Source organism: Columba livia, chromosome 6 (assembly GCF_036013475.1).
Source record: "Columba livia isolate bColLiv1 breed racing homer chromosome 6, bColLiv1.pat.W.v2, whole genome shotgun sequence".
In the NCBI taxonomy this organism is placed as follows: Eukaryota; Metazoa; Chordata; class Aves; order Columbiformes; family Columbidae; genus Columba; species Columba livia.
In genome coordinates this window covers 16,161,686-16,187,151 of record NC_088607.1, presented here as the reverse complement: position 1 = coordinate 16,187,151, position 25,466 = coordinate 16,161,686, and the positions used below count along the sequence as shown (strand labels likewise).

Here is a 25,466-nt window from a genome sequence, read left to right as displayed (position 1 = left end):
TTTTGTAACAAATGCAGACTCATTACTAAACAGGTGATAACGTCAGTCTCAGTCATATAAATCAGTCAACAAGAATATCCACTCAATTTTGCTTCTAAATGATACACACTGAAACAAATCCTAATCCATTCTTCTGTCTCTATTAAGAGGCAAAAAAATCAAACTGTGTATTAAAACTACCATTGTGACTTATAAAACTGTGGATGAAGAGTCATCTAGTAGTAGAGCTAGTAATTTGTCAATCAGATTCACCAGGAAGAGATTAGGATAATAAATCCGGCTATATATGTGATGATATTGACCGGACTCCTCCCTTTGTATGACTGCTCTATCTATTTAGCATCTAACAGTTGAACAAAGCAGGTTATGTTCTGTTACATGGGGTGGGGTTTTTTGTTTGTTTGTTTTTGCAAATGCTGCCAAAATTCCCCAAATATCACAAACCAGGAAGATTACTTCTGGTTGGTGGAGTATAGGCTAAGAAAGTGGGAATTTCAGAGGAGGTTCTCCAGTCCCTCTATAATCCTTTGAGCTAGCAGCAAGAACAGATGTAGGAATGAGTAAGAATTCCTGCTACTTCTGCAGAGTTAGAGAACTGTGGAAAAAAGTTGCCTCTTAAAGGAAGCTATTCCATAGTGTGTTTTGTGCCTAGTAAGAGGAATAAGTCAGAAAACAAAATTAAAGCAATGGAAGCCTCACCCCAATTATGGCCTGAGAAGTGTTACAAGGGTGGCACCCAAGCCCAAATGGGTTCACCATCAAGAAAGTTTATATACACCGTTCCGGAAGACATTAAACATCAATATAAAAGTACCCAACTGTTTATTTCAAAATTGGTGAAAATGTGACCCATTAATAAGTAGGACAGTTAATACTGAAATTCAAACACAGAAGAGAATGGTCTGAAACTCCCCATTAAAGGGTATCCATTAGTTTTCCGCAAAAAAAAACCCAACAACCACCAATAAAAAACCCCAAGCCCTGCAAACAAGAATTAATTATATTGACAAAAGCCAAAATGCAGAAGATCCAAGTCTGGATAAACTTCTCATTTTGAATTTTTCTGTTGGCCCAATATGCAGATGATATGAAAGCTCTAGAGAGGCCCTTCACTACTCTGTTTTTTGTTTGTCTGCATTTACCAGCAAGGTTATCTGTATTGAAAAGGAATGCAACAGCACTAGTGAAGTTGCTTGGGTTCAGTATTGGCACCACAGGGCACAAAAGTAATAAATTGTAATTTAAATCCCTGGAAGAGGCTTTTCACCAAGAACCTCTTTCACACGTACATACATAGATATACATTCTATAACAAAAATCTAAATAATTCCACAAATGACTTTTTTTTCACTGCTTTCCTCTGTTTAGAATGACTGTAGGCTGGCAAGCACTTGAGCTTCCAGTCCTTGCATTCCTCATTGTCACTTGTAATGTCCACAACTTTGTCTCTCCTAGAGGGAGACTAGATGACATCTTTTTTTTTTTTTTTCCTCTCCTCTTCTTGCCTAACAAGTAAATACATGCTGCCACAAGATTCTAACTGAGAAAAAAATTGCATTTACATTGAAACGTTTAGAAAAAATGGTCCCCCAAATTTATATATCACTTGTGTTATTTTCAGACTTTCATACCAAATCGATTTTGGTAAAAGGGACTAATTTTTCTTTTCTTGATGTCTTTCAAGACAGAAGTTTAATTTATTAAGGCAGATAAGTAAATGCTGGTTCCTTCTTCTCTTATCTCAGTATGTTTCTCACAACTTCTTTATATGTTATGGTAAACCACGAATCATTAAAAAGTGAATTCATTCCAAGCCTCTGAAAAGACATGGAACTAATTTAAACACGTGAAACAAAGGGCAGCAGTAAATTTTTCTGCTCTATGAGATTGCTAGCTGCTCACCATGTGAAAGTAGGTAGAGTGTACTATAATTTGTATATTTAAATATTTCACATCAAACCTATGCCAACTACAACAGCAATGAAATAATTTCCATAAATAATTTTCTGTAAGCAGTCTGGAAAACAGCCATCTGACATCAGGCAGGCCTAAACCATGTATAGATGTAAGTGATTTCACAATTACAGGCATGCTCACACCTGGGTCCATCAATTCTTAATGTGGAAAGCAAGGTAGATATTTCCAGATACAAAAGGCAGTGATAAGCATCTCACTTCCTATAAAACGGTATGTATCTAAAGCTCAGATTTATTTCTCTGATAATAGTTAGGATTCTTGAGGCTTTAAGGAAGGTTGTATTTTTTTTCCTATATAACATGATTTTGTCCATTACTTGGACTTCCCAATACTAAATCTCTTTGATCCTGATAAGGTCAGCACAGAATGAATCAGCCACACCAAGTGAATAATTATTTATTTCAGCCTCTCCACCTAGTGAACATTTCACAAAAAAGAAGAAAAAGTCAGACCACTTCTAACAAGATTAATGACACAACAGACCTCTATTTTCTACAACCTACAGCGGTAAGAAAAGCAGAAAGCACCAGCATAGAGTCGTTGCTTGCCCTTCATGCCAACGTCAACAACATGTACAAACAAAGAGTGCACGCCAGCCGGCACATGTTCCTTAATCACAGTCTGTTTTCAAGAAAAGGATATATGATTTATAATGTTGGTAATATGAGAAATTTTTCCCAACACATTACCACATTACCAATAATTGGGAAAATAAAAGGTTTAATATTTCTCTTCTGCTGACTATCATGAATATCTAACAATTGAAAATTATTAGTCTGGTATGAACTAACCTTTGTCAAAGAAAAGCAAAAAACCATGCAAGTGCTGATTAATATCATTTACCACAATTATACTGAATTGTTGCAAATAATCAGAGATCAAAGAACCTACAAAAGGATTAGTAAATTATAAAATAACAAAAAGAAAGCTATTCTACTGTTTAAATACACGATTGTGGAAGATCTGATTGGCAGAATGACTGGACAGATGTTTTTTCAAAAGCTATACAATACGTGAATCCTTGTACTTAGTTCTTGTTAGCGATGCCAGAGAGCTTTTACAATTATTTTCTAGTAAACTATGCACAGTAAATGCACTGTGACTGTGCACATTTTATCTTATTACAATAACACTTCTATTTTGATTGCGTTGTGTCTTTAGGACTGAAGCACATTGTTATTAAAAAACTCTGAAATAATGAGCGAAGTTTTATCCAGCTTCTCTTATGTCAATGGTAGTAGTTATTGTAATTTAGGTATTTATAAAAGTTAATGGAGCAGTTGCTGAACTATTTTTACATGGTTTATATTGCACATGTTTAAATACTACAAAAACTTTGCTGAGTAAAAAGATTCATAGCAATTCAAAAATAACAAGAACTTTTGGTTCAGTGTGTACTATGTATAAGTTTTTTTTTCCAATCAGCCAATCTAGCTGCTTTCTAATTATCTAGTTGTTATTGAGATTGCCTCCAAGGACTCTGTTTAATGATCATTCATTGAACTGCTTTAACTTGGAGGAAAAGAATTAGTCCTTTCACAACAAAAGCACCAATTATGCAAAAGCAAACAGGTGAATACATAAGACATGAAGACTGCTTGGTTAATGTTGTACATAACATAGGTGTAATTTGACTGTTTTTCCAAGCTTGCTGCAAATATTTCAGTGCAAATTAAATAATTTAGTATACCTGTGAAGTTTGAAAGGCTTATCTACACATCTTTATCTTGTCTTAACTGTTGGACGATCATGGAAAAAAGAAAAAGAATATAGCTTCCCCAAAAGGTAACCTAGGAAGGATGCAAAGGGTAAAATTTACAATAATTTTCATTGACTGCTAGAACTTTGATCACTGTCAAAATTCATACTGCCTTTTAAAATATGAAAGCTAAAGTCAATTGAACGTAATCTAATATTTTTACTTGTATTTATTTTTTAAATTCCTTTATTACTGAAATACGGGTTCCATATGGCTCTTCTTAAATTCTCCCAAACCATCTGGAAATACTACTTTCTAGGCATTGAAGTCCTTCCCACGAAGGTAAGCTGTAGTACTGTTATACAGCAACAACTATTTCCCCTTTTTTCCCTTCATACCAGACATGCATGATTTCTTATACTGAGGCCACAGGTCAATCTGTATAAAATTACTGGAGCAGTATCAGTAGGTTAAACTCTTAACTATATTGCTAGGAGATAGTACCATGCCTCTCTCATAGACTTCTTGAATCAGAATGACATCCTATTTCCCTGAAAACATCAAGAATCCTTGCTGTTCATTAGAAGCCAGTTTTTAACCCAAAACTGTATTTTGAGAAACCTTGTTAAACTATGCTTAATTTTTTGACAGAGCATTATCTTATGACCTAGACAGCTAATAAAATCTTCCTCCCTTTTTCACGATGATGCATGTTACCTGTCAAAAAAATTAGGTTGCATCTCCATTACTCCAAGTATACCGTATATTTACTAGAGCTAAAAATGGACTCATCCTCTTGAAGCAAGAAATTTCCCTTGTGTCCTCCAAGCAGATGTAATTTTTATCTCAGCATCAATCTGTTTTCAAAGCACTTGACAAAACCAGTTAAAACTTACACATTTATCTATTTTACATGCAATATCCAGTGCATGTACAATTTTAAAAGCATACATACATTCCTGAGAAGAATGCTAATAAAGATACTGCAATGTTCAGAGCTAATTTGATTCTTTCTCTCAAAGTTACAGGTCATTTCTTGTAATACCTTGTCTATACACTTTCAACATTTTATTAACTTTGTCAATGTTATACTGACCTTTGTCAATATCTTATATCTTATACCCATGACAAGATTTTGTCCCTAACAATATCAATTCGGTTTTCACTGTATTAAAAAAACAAAAACAAACCAAACAAACAAACAGACAAACCCCAACAACAACAAAAACCAGCCAAACCAAACCAACAAACAATTTTATCAATGCTGAGCATAATGCAGGCTTTCCTAATTCCTGTTTTTTGAAACCTGGGATCAGAATCACCAGACAGTTCAACACGCTCTGCCACCTGAGAAACCTCTGTTGACTTCTTTGAAGACAAACATGGAACTGTTTGGTCAATAAATTTGTCCAAAACCTTCCCCCCAAACCGGTTAGCTAATAGTTTCATCAAGTAGATGCATTATTACTGTGGCAAATGTAATTTGGACTCTTTGTAAGAAACCTTATCTAAAGTGAATATGACTACCATCAGTAATCATAAAGGTTTATAATTTTAGGTACATCTAGATAAAGATATACAGAGAGAAGTCATGTCCATCAGTTATCATCATTAACTAAATTTTTCTGAGATACTCTGTACTGGATGGTGGTCACAAAGAACAGCGACTATATGAAATCACTGTGTCTGAGTAGCAAAGCTTTGAGTTTCAGTAAATGTGGGGTCAGCTGTGACATCTGGAGTCTAAGGTGCTCTAAAGTGCTTTTACAAGGACCTACTTATTCTCAGCTATTTTATTTGTGGAGCTCAGGGAAATGGTTAGGTGACATGAAGAGTCCTCTGCAGAGATTTACACAGAGGCAACTGTGTATTACCTGTTCCTGTTGCTACTGTCATCTGTCAAGGTAAGTGCCTCTGCTCAGTTGAATCTTCATGTGCATAAATGCCTTTCTAGCAATGAAAATGTCTTATTTTCATTGTGGGCTAAGTAAATACCTAATACAAGAAAAAGACAAACTGCCTTTTTTTTTTTTTTCTCCTGCAAACAGACATTTTTTAATTTCCCAAATATAGTCATGATATACACCATGCCTACTATTTTATTTAGTATTGTATTTGTATTACATTTTGCTCAGAGAATCATGGAAGGAATATTCTAACAATCAAAAGTTATTGAAACAATTCAGCAAAAGTGTTTACATTTATCATGTCTAAAATTCCTGCTGGATTATTTTAGATTTTAATTGAAACATCCCACATTCAAAACATTTTTAACCTTGGGCAATCAAACACCAATTTTTATAGTTTCTGAAACTATAATTGTTTTACCAAACTTTCAGTTTATATTACAAAAAATTATTAGAAAAACATTATAACATAGACCTTTCAAATACTTTGCCTAAGGGAGCCACACAACACTCAATAGATTACATTCTGTCTTTATATGATAATAAACCATCAACTTCTTGGAAATTTCTGCACTGCAAAACCAGAAATCTGTATTCAGGCCTTGCCAGGACCATCTTTATAGTGAGCTTTTCTGCCTATTATAGAATGGCAGTCACCTTATCTGCAGAGGATAAACAGAAGCATCACAAGCAGCTGAAGGGCAAGATGTACCTGACAGCTTCTTTTACCAAAAGAAAAGGAAAAAAAAAATCAAAACTAGCCCCAAAAGAACTAAACATTAGTTTAAGTGATAAGTAGTGCATTAGTACGTAATTGGAAAAAAAGAAACAGAATACCCGCTTAGTTTCTAATGCATTGCCTTCCTCTAGAGAAAACAGAATCGATGGGAAAATAAATCCTAAAAATTACAAAAAAAAAAAAAAAGACATAATAAGCATCACAGTAAAGAAAAGAGAAATCAAAATGTTACAGAAGAGACTGAAAAACTAGCAGAAGAGAACTAGGTGAAAACCGTTCTGATTATCTTAGTTTGTAGTGATTATTGTAGATTTGCTCAATCAATAAGCGAATTCCTCATGGCCAAGGCCTTAGAAGTTCTGATTTAAGTTCTAAAGAATTCATAGTCAAGGATAAAAATATAGCAAAATATTATTTTTTAAAAAGACTAATTCTTTAAAACATTGTATGACGTAGTATTTAAAAAAGAAAGAGGATGGCATTGTGACTTGGTGTCAGAGCACATGGATTTCATAGTGTAGCTGGTCTTTAACTCCTTCACAAGAGATTCTGCTTGTACTAAGGATTTGGGAAGTCAATCAGGAGAGACAGTCTGTCCATCCTATGGCAATAATCACTGAAGCGGGATTTAGTACTGTAATGCTCCTGTACTTTGCCATGGATTGGATAACAGGTACAAATCTGATGGATTTACTACTCTAATTCTCTTCCTACTCTACAAATCTCACAACCTGTAGGAATACAACAAATTCCAACAACTTTGTCTGAATACAGTTATAATAAACCTGAAAATGCAGACACTTCTTTCAAATAGTATGAGATTTATGCCTCTTTACAAACCATAGCAATGTAGCCAGCAAAGCTTTCTGTGATTTGGCAGGAAGATGCAGAATTTACTCCAACAAATAGTAACCTAACTGAATCAGCTCTAAGCACTTATCTTGCTGCTTAAAGGTTATGAGGTTCTTGTACTACAAAATAACTGTTTAGGAGCCAATTCCATATGAAAATATAAACCGATATGACAAAAGTAGCTGGATGTCTTGACACATGCTGTCAGCAGCTTTATGAAAATTTTCTGTACTTGAGGCTCCTCACTGATAAGTTTTCCTTCATTCAGGTCTGTAGACTTAGGTGCTTTTTTATTTAACAGAGATAAAATTTGAGGAATTAATATGTATTTTTATTAGACTTTATCCTGTGCTCTGCCTGGGATGGCTGCATGACCATGTTGTATGACATAACTCCAGTAAAATGATACTTATTGCGTTTTCATTTTATTACTGTTTAGAAATAAAAAAATACCTGAATCACTTCTTCTATCCTTTCATTTTAATTTATTTTTAATTTATGTTAGTTTAAGGGTACAAGAGATGGTAAAATAATTACTAAGAAAGCTACTATTCTGTAACAGTATGAAACTGTTGATAAAGATATCTCGAAGATGTCATGGTCAAGCAAATCGCCCTGAGCATTCCTAGCAATTTCTGAATATTGTGTTTTGTAAATATGCGTTTCAGCTGTAGTGTAGCTTTTAGAGCTATAGTAATGCCATGTGATAAAAAGCGTGCAGCATTTTTCAGGATGTAGTTCCATAGCTAAAATGATCTACCTTATTTCTTATTGGATAATGAGAGGTCAGTCAGGTCTCCTGCATGGCTTAACAGAAGAAAACACTCAACTAGAATGTAATAACAAGCTGAAATGGAGAGAGAGGAGAAAAATATCTATGTTTTCAAGACTGATCAAGCAGAGACAAAGTTATTCTAAATGGGAGAAGTATTGCAGAACGAGCCTCTTACTCTCCACAGGATTTTTTTTTTTTTTAAAGCTGGAGAGTGTAAATGTATTGAGAAAGTGAGCAAGTAAAGTTAGAACAAGTTACTAATAGTCTTAATTTGAAGTAAATGAATAAGCTGTACTTAGTTCTGTTGATACTTTTCCTTCAAAACAAAGCCTTAATTCAATTTAGCTGAATTCATTTCCAAATTAATTAAATTCAGCTGAACTGAATTAAAGCTACTTTGATTCTGGATAAGGGTGTCTACTTAGGGTTTCACTTAAACTCTTTCAAAATTCATTCAGATTAATTTTCCCCAGTGTGCACACATAGACAAACCCCTTAAACCGTGTACAAATGGAAATGAAACAATGGCACTTGGAGTGCCACTAGAAACTATTTCTCAAATAATATATTCAAAACTTATTTTTAATGAATTTTATGCATAATTTCAATTTTGTTGTGTTATTTCAACATATACATATTGAAACCTATAGAAGAGATAGGCTTATGCTCTTCTCAATGTCTTTCAACTTAAGTAAAATGGAGTTGGTAACATTATTTCTTCTTTGCAAATCAGCATGGTATATTTTCACTATAGCACAAGAGAATATACCAGCAAAGCTAAAGACACAACACAAGAAGAAAAGTTCTTAAGAGTTCTAGTGCTAGAAAAGTTTTTGTACAGTTTTTTCTTCTTGATAGTTGTGTGAAGACATCACCATAGCTGTATGTGAAATCTGTAGCCTATTGCCTTCTTGCACTTATGACGTTTAATTTAGTATCCTGAAGTTGTGAACCTCACTCCAGTACTTGTTCACTGAGCTAAACAAACATCTCCCTGACTCCTCAGGTTATATAACAACTTCACATGACACATCTGCACAATTTGCCCACAGAAGGTGTATTTCATTTTTTCATTCTGCTACCCATAAGCCCAGTTGCAGAAGACCCATTTAATTTTAAAGGAAGTTTACTCTCAGATCCTAATAATTATTAAAAACTTCCATTATTTGGAATGCAATATAAGGCAAATCAATTTTACTATCATACCACTTCCAAGGATACTGTGAAATCAGCAAAAAATCGTAGCTCATATCAACTGTATATATGTTCCTGAAAACAGAAGGTGGTACTGGAAAGAAAACATCATCTAGATACCCTGCTCTTCCTAGGGCTAATAGTGCTTCAGAAGGAGGATTGCCAGGGCATGTCTACTACAGAAGCAACTACTACCTGCGTAAGCCTGAACAAATACATTGGCATCTATCAAGGATGAACAGATAATTACAAGAAGCATCTGGTCACCAGCTCATGCTTGTAGTATCTCAATACTTACAGAATTACTTTACTTTCACTGATGTTTTAAGGATATACTAAAGCAATTCTGAACCTAATGCTAAAAGAAAAAGCATTTTAAAGTTTCTAAATTAATATATAAAATATTGCCCTCTTCACTTCATGTGTTTTATGTTTTGGTGTTGGGTGTTTGGGTTTAATTTTTTTTTTTTTTTTTTTTTTTTAAGTCATAACAAGCTGGCTAAAATATTTCCAGGAATTCACAGATCATTAGTCAAACTAAATACAGACTCCTTTTTCAGTGCAGTGATTCCACTGGTATTATATAATGGTAAATCAGGCCCAAATAGTAGAGTAGTAGGTATTCTGACTATTTATTGCAGTCAGCTATCATAGATTTGAACATTCACTGCTAGTTTTAAATTATGTCTAGATTGATATTCCACACTTCATTGAATCCCCAGGAAACAAAACACAATGAACCACTGTAGCAAAAGGTATTCAGTGAGTCTGATCCTCTTTGGAAGTTCCTCCATTAAAGAAACTCTAGCAGTTGCACTGTGGAGGAAAACTCAATGCTGAAGCTTGATTCTGCCATTTTATTCAATTTGTAATTTGACAGAATTAAGCCAAACTCTAAGGGTAAGATGCACTTTATTTCAAATACACTACATACATTCTGACATATACTCCCGCTAGACATTTACTTACTATGGACTTCACTTAAATCAGACATGAAATTTCTGGAAAAGGTTAAAATGTAGATGCCGAATCAATCAAGTACACTGAAAGTGCACAGAGAGTGAAAACCAGTGACCTGGTGAACAGGAGGAGCTGTTTGGAATGCATATGTAATCCTATTTTATGTGGAAATTAAGAATGTACACATTTAAATGATCAGTACCACTTAAATAGTATATTTGATGTTCTATGGCATTTCTGTGATCATTGCTATGATCAAAAGTGTAGCAATAAAGGCTGAAGAAACGAAACAAAGCTTTAAATAACTCTTCAGCTCAACGAGTCTGATAATTACACGCAACTTTGACAGACTATATTTAGCAAGAGTTTGAAATCTGTTAGTACCAATCACAGAAACACAGAATGTCAGGGATTGGAAGGGACCTCAAAAGATCACCTAGTCCAATCCCCCTGCTGGAACAGGAACACCCAGATGAGGTTACACAGGAATGCGTCCAGGCGGGTTTTGAATGTCTCCAGAGTAGGAGACTCCACAACCCCCCTGGACAGCCTGTTCCCGTGTTCTGTTACCCTCACTGCAAAGAAGTTTCTTCTCAGATTTAAGTGGAACCTTTTGTGTTCCAGTTTGAACCCATTACCCCTTGTCCTATCATTGGTTGTCACCGAGAAGAGCCCAGCTCCATCCTTGTGACACTCACCCTTCATATATTTGTAAACATTAATAAGGTCACCCCTCAGTCCCCTCTTCTCCAAGCTAAAGAGACCCAGCTCCCTCAGCCTTTCCTCGTAAGGGAGATACTCCACTCCATCATCTTTGTTGCCTTGTGCTGGACTCTCTCCAGCAGTTCCCTGTCCTTCTTGAACTGAGGGGCCCAGAGCTGGACACAATATTCCAGATGTGGTCTCACAGAACCTCCCTGGACCTACTAACCACCCCCTTCTAATACACCCCAGGATGCCATTGGCCTTCCTGGCCACAAGAGCACAGTGCAGGCTTACCATCATCCTGTTGTCCACCAGGACCCCCAGGTCCCTTTACCCTATGCTGCTCTCTAATAGGTAATTCCCCAACTTATACTGGAACCTGGGGTTGTTCCTACCCAGATGCAAGACTCTACACTTGCCCTTGTTATACTTCATTAAATTTTTCCCTGCCCAACTCTCCAGCCTGTCCAGGTCTTGCTGGACGGCAGCACAGCCTTCTGGCGTGTCAGCCACTCCTCCCAGCTTGGTGTCATCAGCAAACTTGCTGATAGTACAGTCTATTCCCTCGTCCAAATAACTGATGAATATATTGAATAATACCGGCCCCAGTACTGACCCTTGAGGCACTCCACTAGATACAGGCCTTCAACTAGACTCTGCACCATTGACCACGACTCTCTGGCTTCTTCCCTTCAGCCAGTTCGCAGTCCACCTCACTACCTGATCATCCACACCACACTCCCTCAGTTTAGCTGTAAGGATGCTGTGGGAGACTATGTCAAATGCCTTACTCGAGTCAAGGTAGATCATGACCACTGCTCTGCCATCATCCATCCACCTCTTTATGTCCTCATAAAAGTCAATGAGCTTGGTCAAGCATGACTTCCCCTTGGTGAAGCCACGCTGACTGCCCCTAATGACCCTCTTATCCTTGAGATGGCACCAATGATACGTCGTTCCATCAGTTTTCCAGGGATGGAGGTGAGGCTGACCGGTCTATAGTTACCGAGGTCCTCCTTCTTGCCCTTTTTGAAGACTGGAGTGACATTTGCTTTCCTCCAGTCCTCAGGCACCTCTCTCGTTTCCCAAGACTTAGCAAAGATGATGGAGAGCAGCCCAGCAATGACCTCAGCCAGCTCCCTCAGCACCCATGGGTGCATCCCATTTGGACCCATGGATTTATGGATGTCCAGATTGCCTAACTGCTCCCTAAACCAGTCCTTATCAATCAAGGCAAACTCCTCTATTGTCCTGACTTCCTCTGGGGCCTCAGTGGTATGGGGCTCCTCAGGACAGCCTCCGGCAGAGCAGACAGAGACAAAGAAGGAGTTCAGTAACTCTTCTCTGTATCTTCTGCTACCAGGACACCCATCTCATTAATCAGTGGGTCTACATTGCCTCTGGTGTTACTTTTATCTGCCACATATTGGAAAAAGCTCTTCCTGTTGTTCTTGACCCCTCTGACCAAGTTTAATTCTAAGGAGGCCTTAGCTTTCCTAGTTGCCTCCCTACACCCTCTGACAACAGCCTTATATTCTCCCCAAGTGGCCAGCCCCTCCTTCCATGATCTATAAACTCTCCTCTTCCACTTGAGCATACCCAGCAGTTCCCTGTTTAACCACGCAGGTCTCCTGGCTCCCTTCCTTGACTTCCTATGTGTCAGGATGTTCTGATCTTGTGCCCAGTAGAAACGGTCCCTGAACACTAACCATCTTGGGCCCCTTTACCTTCAAGCAGCCTTGCCTATGGGTTTTCCCCTAGCAATTGCCTGAAAAGGCCAAAGTTTGCCTTGCTGAAATCCAGGGTTGCAATTCTGCTTACTATCCTGCTCCTGCCACATGAGATCTTGAACTCCACCATCTCATGGTCGCTAGAACCAAGGCAGCCCTCAACCTTTACCGCTTCAACCAGACCCTCCTTGTTAGTGAGGATGAGGTCCAGCAGTGCACCTCTCCTAGTCGGCTCCTCCACCCTTTGCATCAGAAAGTTATTGTCAAGACACTGGGGGAACCTCCTAGATGTGGCTGGTCAGCTGAGTAGTCCTTCCAACAAACATCAGGGAAGTTAAAATCCCCCACCACAAGCAGGGCCTGTGACTGTGAGGCTGCTCTCAGCTGTCTGTAGAAGGCCTCATCAACTTCCTCACCCTGATCTGGTGGCCTATAATAGACACCCACAATAGTATCACCCTTGCCAGCCTGCCCCTTAACTTTCACCCATAGACTCCCAACTCGCTCCTCATCCGTGCCTGGACAAAACCCAATACACTGTAGTTGCTCTCTCACGTAAAGAACAACTCCATCACCATGCCTGCCTGGCCTGTCTTTCCTGAAAAGGACATAGCCATCCATGACCACATTTCAGTCATATGTGCTGTTCCACCATGTCTCCGTAATTGCCACTAGGTCATAATCTCCTGCCCTAACACAGGTTTCTAACTCCTCCTGCTTATTCTCCATGCTGCACGCATTGGTGTACAGGCATTTCAGAGAGCGAGCTGAGCACACCGATTTCACCTCAGGGGTATGGGAGGCCTCCCAGCCTTCATGAACTCTAGAGTGATGCCCTATTACTGCTACAACCCCATCCCCCTTCGGGTCTAGTTTAAAGCTCTCCAAATGAGCCCTGCTGATTCCTGTCCCAGCACCCTTTTGCCCCGGCGAGATAAACCTTTCCCACATATCACTGTTTGGACTGGTGTCTTGTAAAACCAGCCTTTATCAAAGAACCCAAAGCCATGCCTGTAGCACCAGTCCTGTGGCCAATTGTTTACAGACTGAATTTTTCTATTCCCTCCCATATCATCACCCAGAACTGGAAGGAGGGAAGAGAAAAATCACTTGAGCCCCACACTCTTTTACCATCCATCCCAACGCCTTGAAATGTTTTTTCATTCCCCTCAGACTGCGTGATGCAGCTTCCTCCCTAACTGTCTGGAAGATCAGCAGTGGGTAGTAGTCCGTTGGGTGCACCAGGTTGGGGAGCGTCCTGGTGATGTCCCTGATCCGGGCTCCAGGTAGACTGCACACTTCCCTACAATGAGGGTCAACTCTGCAGATTGGGCCCTCCGTCCCTCTCAGAAGGGAATTGCCTACTACAACTACCCTTTTTTCTTTCCTATCTGAGGCGGTCTTGAGGTGTGGGGTCAACTGCCTCAGAGTGAAGTTATGAAATACAGGAGGCTTTCTGTAACATAATGCCACAGAGATGTGATATTTTTAAAATATATTTATATTTTTTTTTTTTTTTGAAGTGTCAAGTTCTAAGCTTACTCTTTTTCTTTTAGAGTAGGAGCATATGCTGGTTAGTGAAGCATGCACTACGCAGCTGTTACATCTACTGTATGACCTGTACATATTGAATTATATGTGGTGGTTTTCAATTCTGGTTCATCAGACATTTAGTCAGAGGGGCTTTAACCTGAATTTAGCAAAAGAATACAATTCAGTGTTATCTTGTGAATCCATAATTCATAGCCTCCAGACTGTTTCGATCTAAAACAATTGGCCAACTTTTTTTTTTTTTTTTTTTTTTTCTTTTAAGCAGTACCATAGGATGTATGAAAAAACTCAGCACAAGGATTAATGGCAGACAACCTCCAGGACTTCAGTTTGCTAGTGTATGAATATATATTTGCATGCACACAGAGAGAATGTAAAGAGATGTGAGCATTTTAACAATCATAATCACTTCCATTCTCAGGTGTTCACATTTGCATTCATGGTACACTAAGAAAGAGAACTAATTCTACATTTAAGAACATATAAAATTCAGTATATATATATTTGTGTACTTTTTTTTCCAAAGAAGAAATGGATTTCCTGTATAGACAGCCTTCTGGATACAGTCTGTTGTTGAAGAAATCCATAAGGCGTACAAAGGTGGATATAAAAGAGAGGCTGTGTTTCCTTTTCTCTAAAGATCTTTCTCCCAAAGCATCTAGCCTATTAGTCTCCCGCTAGAGGCAGGAAATTACGCTAAATTGGGCTTTAGATTGACCCTTTGTGGCTCTGCCTATATCCCCAAATTCAACACTTTTCATTAACTTTTGAAAGAACATTAGATTCAAGTTTCTTACTGAAGTAATTAATCTTTCTAGCTATTGTATGTACAATTATAACTTCTGATTAGTGCTTTTTAAAATTACTTTTTAGTAACTCATTGATACCAATAGGAGAAAGTGATACAAAGCTTGGATGAAAAGTCATTTAAAACCATTTGTTTTTCTCAAGTTCATTAAGGAAATTTAATTGTATTTCATCATGAAGTTCTCTCAGAAACAAAACAAAGCTGCATATGAGTTTCATTCCCTAAAAATGATAGCGAAGCAAATTAACTTCACTTAGAATGACCGTCTGTGTATAAAATCACAAAATGAATATCTATTTACAATTCCTTTCTCTGTAAAACAGAACATGCTTCATTAGAAAGTAATCTGGCATTACAACGGATAAGTTCCTTCACTGCCGATTTGGAAACTCAATACCTGAAAGCTCCTTCACTTACAGTTTGAGAGTACAATAACAATAAGTTAGAATAATCAGTTAATTCTTATTTAAAACTACAGAATTTTGAAGATGTGGTTTTTATAACCCACAGTCAAGGAGTTATGCTATGAATACATTTGTATTAATCAGGTCTGTATGTACTACGCTACATAACAGTTCAACCACTTTGCAACCTTTCCTTTATATATTTAAGATATACTATCCCAACCATACAAAGATAAATAATGCATGAATAGTTCTCAGTATCAACATTCATTTAGTTTAAAAAATCAATTTCTCATTGAGATGGGCTCAAGAAATACTACGCACATCTTTGTAAGATGCCCCCTGGGACAGCAGTCATGCACTCTTACATTCTATTTTAAAAGTATAACACATGATGTTCAGTCTAAAATGGCAGACAAGAATAAAGAATTACAGTCTCAGTCAAGTCTTGTAATGAAGTGTTTTGGTGGTGGTTTTGTTGTTGTTTGTTTTGTGTTTTTGTTTTTTGTTTTTTTTTTTTAAACACACAATTTTCTCCTTATCACCACCAAATCTCTCCCTCTCCCCATAGCCTCCAACAAGATACATTTTAACAGAGCAGAGAATGATCTCATGAGGACCGTAAACCCAGCAAATTAATCCTAGCAAACTCTTATCTACTAAGTTAACTATTTTTCCCCTCTCCTTCCCTCACTCTTTTCTATTTCATTTTCCATCTGCATTTTTTAGAAGGCGTTCCTGAAGTTCAGAAAATAGATAAATCTCAAATAGCTTATAGGCACCACAAACACATAATACTATTTATCCATCCTTGCACTATTCCTTCTGGAATAGTTGTTGCTATCCCTATGCACACAGAAACCAAGACTCCATTCTAGAAAATAATGAAACTTGCTAAAAATTCTGTTATAAAGTTATACATGCACAGGTGTATGAGCTTTTGTGCTCATTGACGCACACAAGTTCACCACTCTTTTTATACAGGAGAGAATGCCAGAACTTTACCCTGATTTTTAAAGCAATAATAATTAAAACATAACTCACATCATTATTTCATCTATGTATTTCTAGTGAATATCACTGTTTTACATCAACAACCACTACAAGAAAATTTTTACTTCTCAGTTTTGATGTCTATTTTAGATTGACCAGTCAGAATATGCTAAGTGCTTCTTGATTCACAGTGATACACGACATCTCCCAACTTCTAAAAAGTGACAACAATCAATGAAATAAGGAAATATTGAATCCTTTAAACCACCTCCACCAAAAAAAAAAAAAAAAAAAAAAAAGTTAAGCTCACCAAAACCACAGAAACAGCACTTTATCAAGCTCAAATAAGTAACTCCATCTTAAACACCAAAAGCAGAGTAATATTAGCAGTAGTATGTTAACCCAAATTTTGCTTCCTGTGTCATGGAGACAGCTGTAAAGCATGCTAGTTTTTTCATGAATCAATTCTTTGGTACGGTAGTCACTTTAAAAGAGGCATTCTGCATAACTGCACCCCTAGGTCCACACTGTGTTTAAAATATAGAGGTAATAAACCCACTTCCTGGACTGAAAATTTGCATTCCATTGCTGACTTCAACTACATATGCAGTAACAACTGTCTATCTGGCTACATACATATATAGTCACTGGAACACAACATAAAAATTATTGTGTTCTTACTACCATATAGAAAATCACACAGATTAATTCCTCTACATGCACAAAACCAAAAACTATTAAAAAATATTAAATACATGACCTTATATACTGCTCCATTTTCCCTGAGCAGACTAGATCCTTAAAAGAAGCTCCAGCCGACACTGTCACTTTTATAAGGAAAAAACAGTACCTTTCAGGGAACACCTTTATGTTATGCAAAAGGTTTGAAACCTCCAAAAGGAACCTCTTCACCTCTGTGCCATTAGTCATTTCCCCCTGATTATCATATACAGCTGAGACTGAAAAGTCAGGAAACAATTAGAGTTTCTAGGAGAAAAACCCACATTCAGAAAAAAAATCCAGCCATATCACCTGCTAAACATCAAAGCAATCTATTTCAGTGAACTCTTCATCACCACCAAACCTTTCATAGTCTAACATAAACCAGCAGGAATCAAGCCAAGCCAGAAAAAAAAGAAGAAAACTTTTAAACACACTTCAACAGTTACTGAAATTATTGCTTTAGAAATTGGAAATGCCTTCTGCAACAGCAAAAATAGGTATAAATTGAACAGCTTAACAACCCTGTAGTGAAAAAGATTTTAAGAAACAAAACATAATTATTGATTGGAGGTTGAAGTGTGTTCTGTTAGCTGGCATCAGCCTTCCTCAGTGAAAATAAAATAAACATAAGATAGAATTTAGAAAAAAGTAGTTGAAAAATTCAACTTATATACAGTTCTATAAAAATTACAAAAAGTTGGCTATTAATATATGAAGAAAATTAGGTTTGGGCTATACATGTCAATGCAGAACTGGGAATATCACTAGTACACAGTATACTACTTGTTCATTATTACCTTTGTACCATTAAATTAACTTAAAATATGTTCTAACAACAAGTGCACTGTGTTGTTAACTGTTTCAGTGTCAATGTGTTTTTATCTTAATTAATGTGATTTATCTTAATTAGTTTGCAAACCACTATTAAACAGCAGAATGCACACAAAGGAGTATGATAGTTTATAACGAAGGAAACTAATCTTACAATGCCCTTTGGGAAATCCCAAAGAGAACTTTTCTGTAACAAGAGCAATGGTGCAGAAAAGCAGAAGAAAAGAGTCTCTTACCCAGCCATTGTGGATAAGAGTGACAGCAGCTCTCTTAGATCTATATTGACAGCATACACAAAATCAATATGAATCACAACTGACCAGGTACAGCAGCTTGTTTCACAAGAAATCAAATGTGAGTTGAAATAACAGAATTTTATATAAAATACAAGCTGGTAATTCTCACAGGCCTTTTGTCCTTGTATTTATTCTCTTCAATCTATTCAGATTTCTTTTCACTTCTGTATACATATACAAGTTAGAAGTACAAACTGTGTACAGTATTAAAGGAGAACCAGTTAAATAACTTTAAGTTCTGAACATAATACATGTCTCCGAAACATCAATACCATACTCAGTGAAAATCAGAAAACACTTTGAAGTGCTGATGTTATTTGAAAAATAAGATTTTTATCTGCTAAAAGTTAGGTAGCAAAGGGCATGATAAAAGAGACGGGACATGAGCTTGTAATTACACATTTTAAAGTTTGTTATAAGAACCTATGAAACAAAAAAGTGATACAAGAATTTTTTCCTACTTTCAAAAAACAATGTATATTATTTTATCTATCCTAAAACAGACATAAACAAATATAAAAATTGTAGAAACTCTTCTGTATACCTAACATAATTGATGTTTGTCACACATGCAGGAATAGTATTTTGGCACTGTTTCATTTTGTTGATGTTTAGAAAGATCTGCAAAACAAGGATATCCATCCACATTATAAAAGACCGTATGCAGAGAAAAGAAGGCATATTGAACATTCAGTATGAAACTACAAATACTGAAGATGTCCTAGTAGGTATAAATATATAAAGACATTGAGAAGGAATAGAAGTAAGAGGTATAAATATACAGATGTGCGATTTGATCATTCTGGAAGAAGAAAGAGAGGGGCAGTTTGTCTTCTCTGGGTTTGATTTTGAAATTAAAACCATCTAATCAACTGAACATCAGACATCTCAGCTTTTTCCATAGGTAGCACTCAGTGTACAACCTAAACACACCTGCAAGCAAATTAATGCCTGCACAGAAAATGCTGGTTTATACATCATATTGCTCTAACTCAAAATAAATGGAAATTCTTCCCAGATATTTTCTTAGTACTAAATGCTTTTATTTGGTTTAGATTTTATTTTAAATCAGGGACTCAATGTCTGTATTGAGATACCAACAGCTACTTTTCTATAGCTCCTAGATATTATGTCTATGAATGGAGAAGAATATAAGAATGTCTTTTTATATTTAAAAATATAATGGATGTTATTATTCAGAATACTCAAAAAATAGATACTATATGTTGGGATAGATCCTGAGTCACAATAAAAACCACTGCAGGATAAAATTTAAAACTATATTTTAATGATAAAAAAGTAGAATAAATATAAAGTGATGGAGCAGGTAAAATATAATGAATTTTTAAACCCCTACATCACTTAAGATATCCCTTTGTGACAGTACCAACAACCTACCCACGGAGAAAGAAGAAAGAGAGCTAGAATGGTTACTGTAAAATCAATATACAGAATTTACACCCAAGGAAATTTTCCCATAAGTTCCCAGAACAAATTATCAAATTAATATCAATATCCAATACAAGAAGAGCAAAATGCTTTGTGTGCTAAGACACACAAATAACAGAACAGAGAAAAGAGATAAATGGGCAAAAATAGTTGCCAACAGGGCAAATTCTGATATGTAACATGAAACTTCTTGATCTGGATGTTTAATCATGACACATTTTACAATACTTGGAGGAAAAAATATTTTGGAGCCAAAATAAGCTATGATATTATATACTTCAGCATCGAACCCAGTGTCTCACTGTAATATGGCATACATATAAAACCGAAACACTAACTTTCATTTTGTGCTGTCCTGCTTCAGTTGGCAGTGTTTTCTTTACTGCATGTTTTCTGCAGTTGTAAAAACTACGGGCTCAGAAAAAATAAAACAAACTTGGAGTAATTTTAGTGAGTCAGGGGAAGAGTTAACTGTATAACTGATTATATTTGCACACTGAAGATCAAGCTGGAGCAGAGATTAGGTTCAAAGTATGCTTCAGGTCAGACATAAAATGGGAACCAGGCAGGGGATTCATGATGAATGGCACTAAAATTTCATAAACTATTCTCACATTGTCCAAGCTCAAATGTTACAGCAGCCTTGCTGATGGGTCATTATCCTGATATCCTTATACCACAGCCAGGTCATGAGACAGAATTATGCCTCAGGGGCATTCCTGCGACAGGATCTCAGTCTGAGTCCCAGGTTGAGAAGATGCCCTCAAGCCTACTTAAACAGACATGAAACCAACCTCTGTGTCAAAATACAAGCCACTATATCAAAAATTAGGAAGATATACATGAGACATTTTTTTAACCCAGAAGAGTCCAGTCAGGCAGCAAAAGCTCCCTACTAACAGCAGAAATGGGATCTAAGAGAAGGCACCTTGGTCTGAATCCTAACTGAAGAAACTTGATCTGCAATAGAGATAAATTATTCTTTTCAACCTTTCAGATTGGATACTGGCCACAGAGTCAGAATTAGATTTAAAGATTAAAATTTGTGTATCAAACTGCAATAATATTTGGTTTAGGGCATTTGGAAGTTAGTGTATAAAAGACCTACCACGCATTTCAACCATAAGTGGATATAGGTAAATTTTAACAGTTATCTCCTGAATGTCTCTGAATGCTGGATCTCTTTCAGTGCCTTTTAAATTATTTATTTTCAAAGTTTTCTTATTTTTTAACTTTTTCTCATATTTATTCAAGTTCTTAATATTTCTTCCCCTTTCAGTGGCTTTCAATCCCATAATAATCAGATCAGGTTAAATTATGTGCAGACAAACACTGACCAAATTTGTATTGATTTCCTACCATTGCCAGGAAATACCACTATGGGTCAACTACAAAAGCTTAGATTGTATTACTAAAATAGTTTGTGATCATCTACTTCAGTCTCCTTCCATCAATTGCCCACAAACTGCTTCATGAGTATTCACTTTTTTGATTTGTTAGTGCAATTGGTTAGCAACAGACAGATAGCATAAACAATTGGTTATGCTTAGTAATCAGATAATTTACAATATTATAGATTAGAAGAGGGCTACACTTTTGAGCACAAAAATGTGCAAACATTCTCTTTTAATGAGCTTTTAAGGACACCTTTTCACGTTTGTATTAGAAGTAAACTAAATTTGTAATTACCATTTGTAGTCTAATCTACTTTCATCAGATTTTTCTTTTCTTTATGATTAATCCTATGCTAAATTGAGGAAGATGTTCTAAAGAGTATTACATGAGTATTACTTTAAAGTATAGTGACTAAACATTGGTAACTACAACATGCAACTCCCAGCTCCATCACAAATTCTCTATTTTCCTGAACTTTGCATAGCACAACCAAGTGTGTTTACTGTTTGCTTCCATTGGGCAAATATAGAAATCATTATGCTTGTGGGTGATGATAAGAATCCCATTTTCTGTTATCCGTTACAACGCTACAGATCATTCTGTTAAACAATGAAGAAATGCAACTAATTTCAGAATTAAAGGTGGGCTTAGCTTAAAAATTTCAGAGAACAGCAATGAATGAAAACATCTTGCTTTTCTGGATTCAGTTAAAGGAATATATTCTGTCTGAATTTATAACCTGATCACACCTTAATATTGAAACTTAAAGCCAAAAAACTAACATTTAGCTGAATCTACAATTTCTTGTGTTGTGCTGTTACAATATTTACAAATTCATATACAGGTGATAATTGGTGATCCACCTAATAAAGTCACTTCTGTCAGAATATATATAATATAATTCAAAATTACTTTGCATGGTAATAAGCTTTCTTTCTTTCTGCTAGCTTCTTCATGAAGTCAGTAGAATTTCCCTTCTGTATGTTGTATAGAATCAGCTAAGTTCAAAATACATTAGGAAAGATTTTTGCTGATAGCTTTATATTGTGACATTCTGCCAACATTTTTAAAGGGGGCTTCAAATAAATATTCTAACTTTGCATATTTGGCACATGCATGCTGATAGGAGAGAAAAGAAATTTGCATTTATGGTAGGTTTCTTTATAACATGAGAGAGACACCAATGCTTGATCATCAAACTTTCAAGAGATTCATTTACTAGAAATGTTGGTACTCAGTTTCTGAAGGAATAAGAAATACATTGGTAGAGCTGATAAAGAAAACTTTCCAATTTCATGTAATCCCATGTATATTTCTATAGCAATCATACTATCCCATACATTGCAGAGTGTTGCAGGGCTGCCTCTTGCAAGAATCTTATTTCTTTTAGATCACTGACATTTGCTTTTCATCTTATGGATGCCAAACTCTTCTCTTTTGAGAGACAACTTTCTCTTTCCTATAGATAGACATGTTAACAGTGCCCACAGAATAAATTAACTCCATTGGAGGAAACAAATTTAACCTGTTCTTCCATTATTAAGATTATTCCTTCTTACCAGAAGATCCTGAGAGCACAAACTACCATATCACTGACTGCATAGCCCATACAAAAGATTAAAATGCACCAAAGGGGAAATAATGTCAATCAAGATATTTTCAAAGTTCAATAAACTAGTAATATTGTCCAGAAAAGCACCATTTTGTCATAGTAAGTATTTCAAGAAATAAGCCTATTAAACTGAGATTCAGCTGAAGGATAACAAATATTTAACTCTGCGATACTTTAATAACATGCTCAGCCAAATGCAAAGTTCCATTTCCTGCTAGATCAAAATTTAATTGTTCCACTTCATTATTTGGTAATAACAGTGCATTCTACTAAAAGGCTTATTTATTATTGCTTTTCTTCAGCTACTACTAAAAAACTCCAACATAACACTCCCTCTGTATAAAGTTCAGAAGACAGAGAATGTTATACTATTGTTATAGCACACTTTTGCAGTGTAAAATCCCATGAGAGCACCTCACTAAGAATTTCTAAATTACTTTAAAGCTTGTTTACACATAGTAAAGTTTGCAGAACTGGACCCAGAGATAGAAAGAACAAGATATTTACTCATTTCTATTCATATTGTAGATTCCTACATTCCATCTGATTAAATTAATGGAATATCCATTAGCACAACAAAGCATGCTACACCAGTTTAAGGTGAGTTACATGTAGAAATTATTAACCTGTTTACAATGCTAACAACACATAAAATATACATTTTTCAAATTGGTATTCTGCTTAAAGGTACTACTGAAAACGCACTGAAATAGGTAAGTTATATTCATGATTGTACTGACTTACCCTGGTAGAAGAATTCACCAAGGATCCATTCAGATTGCCAGTGTTGCACTTGAAATTCAGATGCTGATCAGGATGGTAATTTGCTTCCCAGCTTCCCAAGTCACGCACCACCGACTTGTCAGAATTTGCAGATACTTTCTGGAAAGCAGTGCAGGTCATTCCCTTGAAACTAGATGGCTTGATCATAAAGGCCTCCAGAGCAATATTACGAGATACCTGTGAAAACATCGAGAGGCAGAAAGGTTGCTAACTCATTAAGCACGATTGTATTACTATATGTGCATTGTGCATTTATTGTATATATTTTACAAAGGACTGGGCATGCACACAATTTCATACCTATTCAGAAGGTAAGGATTTTAAAAACCAGTCTAGAATTCTACAATGAAATAGTGGGTTTTCTTGGATCTCCTGAGGAACAGATCAGTTATACCAGTTACTATTATATCAGTTTTGCAATTGTATCATTATCAGCTTCCATAGAATCAATCCTGATTTAAATCAATACAGTTATAAAGTGAACCAGCAACAGTGGTAGTAGAAATTATTTTAAAAAATGAATGAGGATGTGCTTTGTACCTCAGAAATGAAACAGAAAACTTCTTAGCTATTTGGTGGATGGATTGTTTTTTACAGATTTTGTTCTATTAGAATATTGAACATGACTATGTGGTTTAATGCAACACCATGTTACAGGTCTTTGGCCTACCCTTTAGTGAGGTGTTGTGTCTAGAGGGAGATAGTAGCACAGTGCAGAGTGCACAGTGCATCTCCAACCTTAAACTAATACATTCATTTCAGCACAGTCCTGTCCATGAGGCAAACAGCTCATGTTATAATCAGGTTGATGATCTTAGATGGGCACATTAAATGGACTTTATGGTTTCTGCTTCCAGACATAGATTGTTTAGTGATCTGTGAGTGTATGTATTTTGTACACTGATTGCAATGTGAAGATACCCAAGTGAAGCCACAAACTCTTGTAGCTGGTTTATGAGAAGGATAAATGTACAAATGCAGCACTTTTATATTGCTGTACTTGGCTTCTGTTATGCAAGCTGACAACAAAGAAGCACCTTAAATCCACCTAGTAAAAATTGGTGTGAATCCCTCATAATTTGAGCCTTCATATGAGTTGTGCTGACAAGAAATTACTTCACTGAAGAAAATCACATCAATTCATACTAATAAATGGATCTAAAGCAAACATTTTGCATAAAAAAATAAGGGCAGGATAGAGGGTAGACTAGCTGTGTAGAAGTCATGGTACCAGAACAAATTAAATCTTAGCGTGAGACAGAGTACATGACTTCCTGGTCCTCTTCTGAATTTTGAATTTACGAAAACATTTTCAAATGTACCTTCTTCAGTCACTGATGATTCTGCATAAGTCCAAAATAAAATTACTGAAGTCCTATTAAGCAATTTATTTTAGTTTTTGTCAAAACTAGACAAAATCCAGAAGCTTTCCATGTATTTTTATCGTTTTTACATAAAAGTAGCCTGAGAATTCTTTTTGATTGCTTCTAAATTCCTAAACCATCCCTTTTTTAGACTAAATTTCTTGCCTGAAGGTGATTTTTTTTTTTTTCTACACTTGAATAAAAATGCCAAAGATCATTAAGAATCAATTATTTTTTTTGTATTGAAACTCCAGTGGCTGTTTATTCAAAACTCCTAAAATCAGAAACTAGGTTTACTTGGATATTTTTTTGTCCCATCTGCAGATAGCCTTCCAAATAGATAAAAAAATTACTGCTTGCAGAATACTATCATCCATATCACAAGAATATGACTACATGACTCAGTTAAAACTCCTGTGTCGCAACAGGTTTTCTTTAATCTTGGGAAAAGCCACTTAATTATTCATTACTTCATGTTTCCTGCCGTAGAATGGGCGTAACACTAGTTCCCAATTTCACATTTGTGAGGTAAGGTGAATGTTGTAATGGGGATTTAAGTGATTGCACAAAAGTGAGCTACCCTATTTTTTTTTTTATTTTGAATATTAAATCATTTAAACACTTGGGGTTTTCCACTCCCAAAGTATACCCATGAAGACTTGACAATGTTCAAACAGTGTGGACATACCATTCTCAGCATACAGAAACAGATGAGTAAA

General features: G+C 36.1%; 1 protein-coding gene across 4 annotated transcripts in view; it reads right to left on the bottom strand.

Moving 5' to 3' along the window:
- The window catches only part of LOC102095037 (adhesion G protein-coupled receptor A3), a 274,552-nt gene that overhangs the window by 97,918 nt on the left and 151,168 nt on the right, over window positions 1–25,466 (bottom strand). For all 4 annotated transcript variants that reach the window (XM_065067261.1, XM_065067262.1, XM_065067263.1 and 1 more), the window contains one exon: window positions 23,345–23,560. In XM_065067261.1, the coding sequence (XP_064923333.1) occupies window positions 23,345–23,560 (216 nt within the window). The remainder of the gene's footprint in view (window positions 1–23,344; window positions 23,561–25,466) is intronic.